The sequence below is a fragment of the Nyctibius grandis genome, chromosome Z (genome assembly GCF_013368605.1).
Source record: "Nyctibius grandis isolate bNycGra1 chromosome Z, bNycGra1.pri, whole genome shotgun sequence".
NCBI classification, from domain to species: domain Eukaryota; kingdom Metazoa; phylum Chordata; class Aves; order Nyctibiiformes; family Nyctibiidae; genus Nyctibius; species Nyctibius grandis.
In genome coordinates this window covers 32,926,458-32,940,132 of record NC_090695.1, presented here as the reverse complement: position 1 = coordinate 32,940,132, position 13,675 = coordinate 32,926,458, and the positions used below count along the sequence as shown (strand labels likewise).

The 13,675-nt window shown below is 42.9% G+C and overlaps 1 protein-coding gene across 2 annotated transcripts in view; it reads right to left on the bottom strand.

Annotated features, from left to right (window-relative positions):
- The window catches only part of UHRF2 (ubiquitin like with PHD and ring finger domains 2), a 99,379-nt gene extending 86,043 nt beyond the window's left edge, over window positions 1-13,336 (bottom strand). For both annotated transcript variants that reach the window (XM_068422638.1, XM_068422639.1), the window contains exon 1: window positions 12,765-13,336. In XM_068422638.1, coding sequence (XP_068278739.1) covers window positions 12,765-12,917 — 153 coding nt within the window. In that variant the 5' untranslated portion in view covers window positions 12,918-13,336. The remainder of the gene's footprint in view (window positions 1-12,764) is intronic.
- Between the last annotated feature and the right edge of the window lie 339 nt (window positions 13,337-13,675).

The following is a 13,675-nucleotide window of genomic DNA, read 5'->3' as shown; positions in this document are numbered from 1 at the left end:
AGTACTCATAGTTTGTTTCAATGTAATTGAAGCTGACCCAGCTGCCTGGTCAACAGTTATGGGAATGACCTTTGTTCAGATGACTGTTTTCAAAAAAAAGTTCAACACACAGCAGCTAAAACTGTAACAAACATTTTGCTGCTGTAATGAATATAAGTCTTAAAATGGAATTCTCCAGCAACTGTTGCTCTACAGGTGACTACCAAAACTGCCTCATAAGCATTGAGCTTTAGGCTAGGGCTTCATACTGAGTAGCAAGCTACTTAAGCAAGTCTAAGTAACCTTTCCTGCCCCACCATGTTGTACATTCCTACGCTTTTAACAACTCTGTAACAAAGGGGACAGAAGTGTTCTTGCAGCCACTATGACAATCCAGATTTAGGGGCTTTTCACACCACAAGAAGCTTGTATTCTCACTGTTAAGATTATGGAAGAAGTTTAAAAACAGCTGTTCTTAGATTCAAAGTACAAACAAACGCAAAACAAAGAATCACCTTGCAATAATACATTTGAAAGGGGCAGGGGGGAGGATCCACATTTCTGGAGCTGCTACTGCTTCTGAGCACTACTCCAGACCAACTCTGAAGATTCAATCCCCCACCAAGTGATTTTGTTATTGCAAAATGTTTAAAAAAAAAATCAGCAGTACATCTGCAAAATATATCACTTCTGAAATAATGAATAAATTGGATGTTATTGGAGACAATGTAACTTCTGCTCCATTCTTCTGTTCCAATTGGAGTGGACAAGCTGTGACAGAGGTTCCAGCACACAACTTCTAGAATGCTACGGTATGAGGAAATATTCTAAAAGCTAATGCAGTGGAGAGAAAAGGATAACCTTGCTCCTGGTAGACTGAAGGTATGTAGGCAACATGTAGGTGAGAGCAAAGAAATACTGTCATAGTTCCCTTTCAGCCTGCACATGGCATGTCCTGAGAGATAGGAAAATATTTTGAGGTACTGCAGTTTAAAGTTTAAAGCCAATTCAGTGAAGATCTAAGTCTGAACAGCCTGAATGATCTACCATAACTAGCTTACCAGTGTTAACGCTCAACTAAAAAGAGTCCTGTGTCTAGTTTTTGCGATCTGTTCATCGGTTATGACTACATAATACATTATGTCTTCAATCCACAACTGAATCCTCCCTATTAACATGAGAAAAAGACAAAAAAAAAAAAAAAGACTTAAAAAAAGTAATCTGTCCAATAGTAGTTATACTTAAAGTGTTGAGTAAGTAAGACATACCTAGGCTAGGCCCTGAGTAAGAAGCCTTCTCTAATAACACACACACCCATCACCATGCACAGACTACCTATTCCTGCACAGGAATCAAAGAAGACAGCTTTGATGAACGTGAATGAACTAAACGGTCAGCAGAATAAACTGGTGGCTACAAATGTGTCCACTTTACAGTATTAATTTATAATGAACTAGCATTCTGTTCTCTGCCCAAGTGGTTGTGCGGTTTTTTGCTTTGTGTTTATATTTGCAGGAATATTTTATGACTACAAACTATTCTATGACTAGTGATGTCATGCTTAAGTCTGAACGCACAGTAATAGAGATAGGATTACTATAAGCACACTTCAAATGAGGCAGGATCTAGTGTTTGGCAATGTGATAGGGAAAAAGCACCTGTTTATAGTATAAGCAAAAAATATGTTCCCAAAATACTAGTAACCGTATAAATTCAGAACAACTCCATGACTCTGCAACACTGCCTGCTTCTGGGAACAAAGCAGAGAAACACAAAAACTCAACTAGTAAAATCCAGTTCACATGCTATTTGACTTACAAGAACTAATGTGTGTACCTGCAAGTACACCTATACCCAGCATTACTGCATCACTGACAACTGAAGTCCTTGGAGTAACAAAGTTGGAAAACAATCAGTGTTTAAAGAACTCCATTCTACAACAGAGGAAGAGAAGAACTATAAGATGTTGTTTCTTGAATTACTGACAATATACTGCTGTTAATATAAGAATAGGATCTTGGCCAGTAAGGCTATAACCTCAGACTTCTAGAGTAAGAAAACCATCACTTTACAGCGTACCTTGTCCCTCCAGATAGAATAATATCTCCTACTCTGTTCCAAGTCTGCCAGGGACTGTAAGGTGACTTTTTGAATTATATTATTAAAGCAGTATCAGATGCAGAAAATTCAGGACCTATCACTATGGCTGGATATTAACGAGCAGCAAGAGAAAAAGTGTGATACCTTCCTTTCTACAGCATTTTAAACTAGCATTTTAAATCCATCCTGGAATATAGTATTTCTTACCTAAAAGAAACACACACACACAAAAAAAAAATCAGCCCCACAAAAAAAAAAAGCACTCACAAACAACCCACACATACACCCACACACACCTGTTATTTCCCAGCAAACACTGCCTTACTATGTCATCAAAATACATGAAAGCATTACTGAATTGAGTCCCAAATAACCTCACAGACAATTAGATATTCAACCCAGAAAGGCAGAAAGTTTCATCAAAAACAGTCTGGCAATTTGTGGGAACAGGTGCTGACCAGTCCTGCAGTCAGCTTTATAATACACTCGCTTCTAATAATGGTTACTTATATAAATATATAAACAATTTCATCCCATTCTGTTGCATAAAGATACCAAGAAGTTTCCCTGAGAAAATGTTTGCCTGGACAGTGTATTATAAGAAAAGAAAGAAACATTACTGTTTACTTAATCATTCACTAAGCATTTAAGGGCACTTGTCATTCACAAGTTTATACATGCAAACCAGAAACAAAAGCTATCAGGCAAGTACCAGATAATCGAGCTGTCTCTCATTCAAGTCAGTTATGATTTCTTAACAGGTGATTAGAACATGTACTAAAGCAAGAATAACTGAACAGGCAATTTCATTTATGAAATTTTGTTAGCTCTTCTGATCTTACTCTCATTAAAAAAAAAAGATGCATTTGTTTCCTTAGCAGTAGATTTCACTGTCAATTTTTCTTCCTCTTCATGACTAGCATGCTTCAAAAGCCTTTAAGGCTTCATTAGCATATTCTGAATGAAGTTACACTAAGTAGCCGCAAGATTTACTGTATCTAACACTCTTTAACTATACTAAAAATCTGTAAGTAGAGAAACAGATTACATCTTTAAAATGTATTTTCATAGATCATGTTATAGACACTATTAATTTCAAAATACTTCTAGAGAAGGCTGTTATAAATACTTAAAGGTAAGACAACACTGTTCTTACACTACTACACAAGAGTGGCTGTAGCAATGCAATACTGGAATTGATACCTACCTACTATCACTGTTAGAACTGTCTTGTAACATCAAGCCACAGATGACTTTAAAAGCATGTATAAACTGCACTTACACGAACACAAATGATCATGCAGAGTGCAGTATGACACTACATCACTTGGGAAAAAAAAACGCCTGACAAGTAATTCACCAATTACTATCACAGTAACTTGTGCACAAGTCCCAGCAGAAGCACAGCATGTGCAGAGACCTCCCAAGAAAGCATGTAATCATTCTTGTAAGAACACATTACCTACTGTTTTTATCTTAAAATATGATCCAAGATGGTAAGTTCCTGGGCCACCTTAATCCAGTCATCCCACTTGACAATCAAGATCTTTAATCACTTACGGAAGTCTGCCTTTGAGCATCTTCTGAGGTTTTCTTTTCCAAGAACTACAGCAGTGCCTACATCTAGCAATAAAGATGAAAGAAGCTATAATGAATGTGGAAGAGCTCTTTAATTAATGTAGTATGATGAAAAGTTAAGTGAATCTATCTTTTATTCTGCACAGGTATTATATGCACCCTACAAATTTCTTTAACAGGAAATGCATAAGGGTAAAGAGCTTCAATCTCAAGTTCAGTAGAAAAACTGGTTAAGGATTGTTTACAGGAGCTACCCAGAGGGTAAATTAGTCTGAAGAAACTAAGAACCTGTAACTTCCAGCTGGGTAGTCACTGAAAGCAAGCAAATTGAACTTCTAGAATTTCTACTATTCTCCATCTCAAGACTGATGTACAAACCTAACTGTTTCTGCCTGCAAGAAGCAGTTACAATTGTGAATTCCGCTTAATATTTTTACAGAAGCATTCAAACACATCTCCATCCAGCATCTAGTAAGGAAAAGCCTAACTGAAAATTCAAAATCAGCTTTTAAGTACATAACAGTGAGTTTTTGGTCAGTGGGACCAACTCCTGTCAAGAGAATTTCAATAATCTTTACTATACATTAGACAGCTCATGGACTTCTGCTATTCACAACGTAGGCTCAGTTTGCTTTCATGTTCAAAGCTGAAAGAGAACCTGAACAATATTTTTTATTCCACATGGAAAACTGTAGCCTACATCTGGGTTATCTGGTATCTGAAAAGGTTTCAGGATTCTGAGATCTTTAAATTTGTATATTAACCACTTCAGAGCAGTAGGCACATGGTCAGGTTTTCACTATGACTGTGTAATGGAACTGTTTACCAAGGAAGTACAGTTGACTCAATTGCAACAGAGACAAAAGCTAAATAAAAGGGAATTTAGTAGCCAACCACACAAAGAAAGTTACTGTCTTTATACGAATTGGAATGTTTAATATGTGCTGTCTTAAAGTGTTTGTAACTCCAGGAGATCCACTTCCTTCTCAAGCAACTCTAGTTTCAACAGTACTTGTTGCAGCTCCCAATACAGGCTGATCTGTCAAAAAATATTTTGTCTGGAGATCATTCAAAACATCCCATCTTCTTGGGGCAGTTCTGCTGCTATCAGTGACATTTTCTGAGTGACGTATAAGTAACTGTTGAAGGTCCGAAAAGATATTCCTGGCCCAGCACAATGAAACTCTATTCAGACAATCCATTAACAATAAGAGAATAAAAAAAGCAAGTAACCACACCCAAACATCTTTAAGCAAAGACTGCACATCCACGAGGTTTAGTGGCTCCTTCTCACATGTCTACAGAAGATTGTTTATGAAGTGTGGGCTATACTATCTCCACAGTTTAAACAAGGTTTTTGCGTATACACTGCGCAGTCATAAAGACATCCTGTTCATACTGTTTTCACTTTGGCACTCCTGAATGTTTTCTCCTAACTCTCCCTTCTTTATTGCTGCTGGTATTTTTAGCAAAGGTCCTAATAGAAACCAAACAGCAATACCTATCAGTCTCATGCAAAAGCTAACTATAATAAAAGTTTACATTCCTAAATGGGAGACAACTTTAGTCTCGCTTGGAGAGAAATACCAAAGAAACACTAGGTCACCCTTATCAGTGCTTTTTGTCCTTCACTCTGTAACAAGCTCCTCAATGAAAGCAGAGCCCAAACAGAAACAGATCGAGACTTTACAAACATGTTTCCTGCTTGCCACTAGAAGCACTTTGATTTACACAGTTTCATTAAAAGTCCTAGCACTGACAATCTGTTCTCCAAGATTCACATTAACTTGTTATTTCTTAATAGTTTGGACTTAATAGCTTGCTGTTAAAAATAAACAGATGCAAATGGCAGATCATTCCCTCATTTCAAGAAGGAGAATTTACTCATCAATTAAAACCAATAAAAACCATTGCTCAGTCTTTCTCTCTCCTAGTACTCTTTAGAGTGACAACATCATAATGGAACACATGAGGTAAAACATTTGGACAAGGAAGTTCTCTAACAGACTCTAGATCCATATCCCCCCAGAACAGAACACAGGCAGATCGCAACACTTTAAAAACCAGTAATGAAACAAGTTATTAGTCTCTGGAGAATATAGATTCATAGAATGGTTTGGGTTGGAAGGGACCTTAAAGATCATCTAGTTCCAATCCCCCTGCCACAAAAAGGAACACCTTTCCTCTAGACCAGGTTGCTCAAAGCCTCATCCAACCTGGCCTTAAACACTGCCAGGGAAGGGGCAGTCCAAATTAGACACAGTTCTGTCAATTTTTTGCCACGAGATTCGCATTTCAAAGCAGCCTACAAGAATCTTTGAAGACATGACCATTATGCCACCAAAAATCCCACCAACAAGGTAACACAAATTACCCTTTGTATCAGACAGTGTGCTCCCTTTTGACTGCTTGTGTGTTACACAACAGCTAATGATCTGCCTCAGACTCAAAGAAAAAGGTAGTCCTAACACTGTATGGTATCAAATGTCTTACTCACAATAGATCATAATCTAGATAGGTACCACATGTGGTCTTATAGAGACTCCCACAGTACTTGGCAGAAGCGTACAGCAAGAGGAACTACTAAAGAAGGAAGCATATGGAAGCTTCCAGTATCTGAGAATGGTTGTCACTATAACTGTAGAAAAACCTGAGTCTGATCATAGCACACTGAATATGCTGCGCTTCTTCAACTCTTCAGGTAAAGTGGAAGTCTGGCATGCTACACAAAGCCACACAGTCTAGAAAGAAATGACAGAATCTTGTTGTTGACACTGTCTGTTAATTGCACATCGATCTCAGTACAAACACCATGATAAATGTACATTAGTCATACTTCGTTCTAATCAGCAAGACTAGCTCTCTCTAAGAATAAATTCACACTTCTCCTGAAGTTCTGTAACTAAAACTAAGTACAGAAGCCTACATTTTAAGGCCACATTCTCCAACAAAAGTTGTTTTTACCGTTTTACTACAAAATTATTTGCAGAGTGTACAGGTGGTACCAAAACATTTTACCTTTTGATCTGGCCTAACTATAATCCAAAAAAGATTCCAGTGTACAAGAGTAGTGCCAACACAAAAACAGCTGAAAGTCAAGAGCTGTAGGAGAAGACTTCTTGACTTTATCAGAAGATCAAGGTGAAGGTAGCCATTCTCAGTCTCAACCAATGACTTTTACAGAGCTCAAGTCTGCACCTCTTCCAAGTTAAACTTCTTATTAAAAAGATCAGCTTTTAAAGATTATTTCTCCCTTTATCACTGGGTGAGACAGAGAAAAAAACTGTTAATTTAGATAAGGCATTTTCTTCTTGGATGCAACTCTAAATCCCATTAAAGGAACATCTGCTCATTAACTTCTAGCTGGAAGATGAAGTTACAGCAGCAAAGTTTTTCTACTTTTGCAGTTCTCATGAGTCATGCAGGTAAACAAAAGTTCACAGCGTCTTCTGGCTGATATTTAGGATTACCTGATAATTTTTTTTTTTTACAAAAGTATGCCAAAATATAAAGCTGCACTGAAATCCTTAGAAGCATGGCAAGACTCATCCATCTCTGTGCTGATTAGATGAGTTGTCAAGTACCTCCTGTATGATGGTATGGACTTCTATAGAGCAGGCAAGTGAAGTTTAGCAACAGTGGTGCCAGGGAAAGCAAATGACTATCTGCAACTTCTAAGGATACCTGTAATGAAGAACTGGTTATTATCTGAACCTTCTGTAATCAACAACAGAAATCTGAAAAAAAAAAAATAAATACAATAGCCAAGTATATTAGGGCAGTTATTTTAACATAATTTAACAGTTAAATGATTAGGAATAGAGATACAGTTAACAGCTTTTAAAGAAGAGAATCATTGCCTAACCCATCAACACAAATGATATCAACATTTGATCAAATTTCATCACTGGAAATCCTCATCTAGTTGTCAATGTAGGCCACGCATCAGGTGTATTGTGCATCTAAGGGCTTGTGGGGTTTTTTTTTTACATATGAAAAGAAACATTCATTTTCCAATAGCTTCCAGATTAATTAAAAAAGTACAAGGACTAAACTATCCTAACTAGATTACATTAATAAATATACATGCCACAAAATACAGCCTTAAAGCTGGCTGCAATTTCTTACAGGTTATTTATGTCTTTCCAGTTCCCTAATACTGAAGTTATACATACAAAATAGTATAAAGTATTCTGTTTTCACATATGCTTCAGCTTTTCCTCCAGTTTGTTTAGGTGCTTTGCATAACAAAGATAATGGTACCAAGGAGCTGCAAGCTGCATTAGTAGCTTTACAGTAAAAACTTAACAAGAAGATGATTTCAGTAAACAACAACTGCAATCATTTATAAAAAACTTGCCAGTAAGGCTACCAAACCTACGGCCAGACAAGTTCAAAATATACTCCGTGAATGTTTTGGCAATTTTAGAATGCAGTCTGATCCTATCTGCCCTAAAGACTCCAGGTGATTCTCTCAGACTACAGAGCTACCTGCTACCAGTTTCATCGAAGAATAGCAATCACTTCCTTTCTAAGTCTTCTTCAAACTATTTCTCTAAAATTCAGCTGCTCCAGTTGAAGATTTCTCACACCCAGATTCTGCCTGAAGCAGATGGAGTTTGAACAGCTTCAGCTGAAAATGTTTACAATTTTCCAAACAAAATAAATCTGGGAAGAGATTGTGTTAAGAAATTTGATTATTTTATGAACAGGTTTAGCATTCCCATTCTTTGGGGAAGGACTCCACAAATAACACTTTTCTATCCTTCTGTAAATTCACCCAAGCTGTGTATTTAAGAAGCCCTTAAACATACAGTTTACAAACCTGAGGCTTAGAAGCTTAAACTCACATGAGATTCTATCCACTGCTCAAGTCCCAGCCCAGGTCAGCAGGAGTTAGAAGTCTTGTATAGGAAAGTCTGTAGGTAAATCAATGCATGTCCTATTGCCAGATTCATAACTGTGTGTTCCACTGAGGCTGCTTTATCACAAGGGTGCTCTCACATAAAACTAAAGCTCCTCCACATCTCCTACCCCTCTATTGTTTCAGTTAAATTTACTGAAACAAAACCCTAAACACTTGGGCATCACAGCATAGGCCTGACAAACCATACTTAAGAGTCAACTTGCACAGCTAAGTAACACAATGCATACTTCCATACTTTCTTGTGCATAAAAGCAGAGATAAGTTTCTTCTAATGAAGCAAGGCTGATTTGCAACAACTTTCACATCAAGTAAATAAATGGCTTCAATACTCTCACTTCCACCTGCTGACTTCAGTCTCCCATGAAACAGGTTTGGAGTGTCCTCCTCACCAACAAGATTAACAACTTCAAAAGCAATTTCAGTCGCTGCCTCTTACATATACTGGGAAGAAATGTTTGGGCTCTGATGTCCTTCTTCCCCGACTCTGGCCACCTGAGGTTTCTTTAACAACAACAGCCATTCACAAGTTTTCACTGAATTCAAATTCCATCAGAGTGGGAGAGGATGATGGAGGAAGCCAACACAAGATTATATTATTTTTCATATTCCATAAAAAATACACATTGCTGAAATGCAACAATGTCCACATTTAGTTCTATGTGAACATAAGTTGGTATTAATACCCCTACAGTCTTCTGGACAACCTTGAGTTCTCTGGCAAGTTTTCAAACTTAAATAAACTGCAATGTATTTTTATTGCTCAATCTTTCCAGCATTGTAACTGAAAGGTAGAAATCCCACAATGACTGTAGCTTGGTCCTATAGAAAATCTGTTCTGCTAGGTCAAGATGCCAAGAATTTGTCTACTATAATACCTCCTTCGCTTTCATAAATGAAACTGAGAACTTCTATTCTCATCAAGAAGTGCTATCTAAGTTTTCCAATCAGGACAGAGATGGAGTATGCTGCCAGGAGACAGATTGTCTTGTCTTGCTTTTCTGAATTTTAGAGAAACTTCACACAATGCATTGTAATTTACAAGTTTACTCAGAGTTAACATATAACAACACAGATAAAGCATTAGATGGGAACAGTCTATGGTGGAGCAAGGTTAAGGTATAATTTATTCCAGCATAAGGAAATATTTGTGTCCCTCTAAGAAATTCCTTCCAGCCAATGACCTGACTTCTTCAACAAAGAAAGCAAAAGACATCACTGGGGGTTTCTATGTTCAGTAGACTTCTCTGGCTAACTGCAGACTACATTACTACACCACAGTGAAGAGCTACACATACACTACTACTCCCTTTCCTCAGAAAGTTCTACCTCGATCTACAGAATGACTTGACCTCTCTGGCTGACAGACAGTTATTCAGCTCTGCTGAAATGTGGATCCCCAGGGAGTCCAGGATGTCCTCACAGACAAGACCAATTTGCAGAGTAATACCATCTTGCTCACTCTTCAGTGCCACATGTGAATGATAGGTCTTCCTGGCAGTAATAGTTAAAAAACAGAAACCAGTCTGTTCAACCTGCTTTTCCTGGTTTTACAAGAAAAAAATAGTAACACGAAGTACTACATTAATCACAACACTAGGTTTTCATCAGTAGTTCTAGGGTATCTTAACCCTTAATAACAGGAGCATGAAGTACTGCCCACTTAAGGTCCTGCATTTGTGTTTGAAGATTAGACAACAGCAAATTGCAGTATATTGCATAAACTACATTAACTGGACACAGACTAAAGAACTGCAAAATAATGGCTCCAGCTCAAAATGTTAGTTGAAGCTGTTCTCTATAGCAAGCTAAGAACATGAAGTTGTTGAAATTCAGCCCATAAACAGTGACGCACTTAGGTTTCTCTATCCTTATAACCTCATACACCTCCCATTTTTAGAAGAACGGAAGTTATTCAGCCAGTCTTCTGGTACCCACCACTTGCAAGGTCCAAGTATTTCTAGAAGTTCCCAGAGAGACTACAGTAAGCAGTATTCAGCAGCAAGATCACAGTTCTACTACCAGACTGTACAGATTTAACCACACTCAGTACTAAACAGATAGAACAGGAAAAGTTTGGACTAGACAACATTTTTTCCAACACAGGCAGGAATCTGCAGTTTTTCCATGTTTTGCTTCAGTATACTGCTTTCTATTCATCTCACATTTAACTCAAATGCCCTTTTTTATTTTTTATTTTATCACAGCCCTGAGAGAGCTAAAGTTGTTTACAGCTTCCTTTGCTCATGTCTCTCAACATCCAGTGTTACTTGTGCAAGAGCAATCCTTCTGACCTTTTTTCTACTTATTAGCACCATGGGATCAGAAAAGCAATGCATAACCATCAAGGACACTTCAGAATTAATTACAGTAATTGCAAGAATATGCACATAAATGGTCAGTGAAGCTATAAAAAAAAACTCCCTAACCCTTCACTCAACATGATCCCAACTGTGTCCTAAACCGGAGAGACTTAAGTACTAAACTCACAAACGCTGCTCATGTAGGCAACTTCAGCTATAGTATTTCACTATTCTGGTTTTTTATGCAAGACATCCATTAACTAAAATGTTGAAGCTAATTGGTCTGGCCACTGACTGACTACACAGAAAAGCACAACTCATTATGGACTCATCTTCTCTGCTTCTCGGGTAAACCCTGTGTCCCACATCAAGCTCTGCACTGAAAGAAGGGGTGTGCGGGCACAGCACAAAGCTAAACAGGTTGCACAATTTCAAGACTGATGTTCCTTGATTCGGTCCCTTCACAGAAACGTGAGGCTGCCCGTAATGGTCTTGACAGACACCTCCTCACTCTCACCAACCTGTAGAACACAAAAATCCACTAATTTGCTACTAGGTTCACAATCTCGGCTTAACATCTAGCCACTAATGCTTACCTCCTAGTCATAGTTAAATTTCTATTTCTTTTTTTTTTCCCTTACTTGTGAAGATACACACTTCATCTCTTCCAAGGCAGAAATCTCACTGACTTGCTTCACTCAGTTTAGGTGAACAATGTAACACTCATCTGTTGTAAGAATGTGCATCTTAAGTGTCACACTCCCCGAAGTACACCACACATCCGATACCTTTCTCCTCAGGTAATAGCTGCGCCTCGCTTAAGGACTCAAACTATGAGGGGTACTCACTGCTTATGTAAGGCAGCTTGGAAGGTTACACCCTTCAGCAACAAAGATACCGCCTGAGGCCATCTGTTCGGGTCACACAGTCCGGGCACCAGAGGGGAAGTGTCAGCCCACCGGAAGCCTCCCGCCAGGCACGCCGGCAATACCGGACCGAGGTCTGGACGAAGCGCCGCGCCTCACCGCCAGCGGCCGCTCCGATCCCGCCCGGGACACGCCGGTCCCCGGCCCCGGAGGCCCAGGGCGCGCCAGCGGTGCCCGCGCGAGCTCGCCCCGCGCCGCCGCCGCCCGCCCTCGGACCCCCCCACGCCGGGGAGGGGGGAGGGGTTCACCGCGGGCGGGCCCCGAAAACCGTTACTCCGCCGCGCGGCGACGGACGCTGAGGGAGGGGCGCGCCGCACCGACCCGGCAGCGGGTACTGACGGGACACGGCACTTCGCACCGCCTCTCCGCGCCCCCCCTCGCCACGTGCGAGCCCCGGGAGCGGCGTTCCGTGCTACCACCGCGCCACACGCTGCCACCCGGCCCGGCCTAGGCAGCGGCAGGGCGGGCAGAGGGGAACGGGCGAAGCACGATCCGGGCGCCCCGCTCCCGGGGGTCTGAGGGGAGGAGAGCGGAGGGGCTTCCTCCCTCCTCGCACCCCTCCAGCCGCCCTGTCACTTCCGTACGGCAGAGGCTGGGGCTGGGGGAGGAGCCTCCCGCGGCTCAGGTGGGAAAACAAACACACAAAGGGGCCTCCCCGGCACCCGCTCGCCCTCCGGCAAAAAGGTGGGCGCGGAGAAAACCCGCACGGGGTCCCAGAGGCTCTGGTCAGGCCAGGCGCCTTGGCTCCCTCCTGCCCCTCACCTCCCTCTAGGCCCGACGGGACGGGAGTAAACAAAAGCCGGAGCCAGAGGAGGACACATGGGTGGGGATGGGGACCCCCCCACCGAGCCGCACAAAGAGCTGAGCCTGAGAGGGGACGCGCCGGGCGGGAGAAGGGGAAAGCCCCCACAGATCTCCACCCCCGCCATCCAGGCAGGGGCGTTTCCGTCTCACCTGCTTGCCCCGGTAGAAGAGGCGCTGGCGGTCGGGGCTTACGCGGAAAATCTCCTGGATCTTCTCCCGCAGGCACTCGATCTTGGTAAGGCGGCTCAGGTCGTCGATGGTCTGGGTCTCGGTGCCGTCTATGGTGCGGACCTGGATCCACATGGTGCGCGCCCTCCCACTCGCTCAGCCTGCCGCGGGGAAGGGAGGGGGGTCTAGGGCAGGAGGTGGAAGAGGGGTCCGCTCCCCGGGTGCGCGTCTGCGGCGTGCGAGGGAGAAGGGGAGGGGTCCGGGCGCGTCCCCCGCTCTTTGTTCGGCTCAGTGGGGCAGGATTTTCAAATCCCGCGGAACGGACGCGAGCCTCCCCACCCGCCGGGCCGCCGTCCTCTCTCGGAGGGGCGCGGAGAAGGAAGGAGACCCGAGCCGCTCCCCCGCTGCCTCCCGATGGCCCGCGCCGCGAGCCCCCCGAGGCAGCACAAGGCGAGGCGGAGTCTGGCGGGAACCGCTGCGGCCGCGGCTAACGGGCGCCGCCGGGAGCCATCTCCCGACCCCGGGGAGTGTTTACCAGGCGCCGCCGCTCTCACATGGAGGTCACGGCGCCAACGTTGATCTCGCGAGAGCCTGCGGCCTCGGCCGTAAAGAGACAACAACACCGGGGCGGGGGGGGCGAGGCGGGCGCGCGGCACCACGCCCCCCTCTCGCTGCGCTCCGGCCGGCCGCCCTCGCTCCGCATTCGGCACGGCGCACGGCACCGCCCGCGAGCCCCGCCCGCGAGCCCCGCCCCCTGCCCTGTCCCGCCCCTCGCGCGCGGTCCGCGGCCGGCGGTTGGCGCGAGGCCTGCGGGGACTGGGGTTGGCGCGCGCTGGGGAAGCGACCGTTAACGTCTCCATGGCGGGGGAGCGGGGCGGTCCCACCAGCTCCCG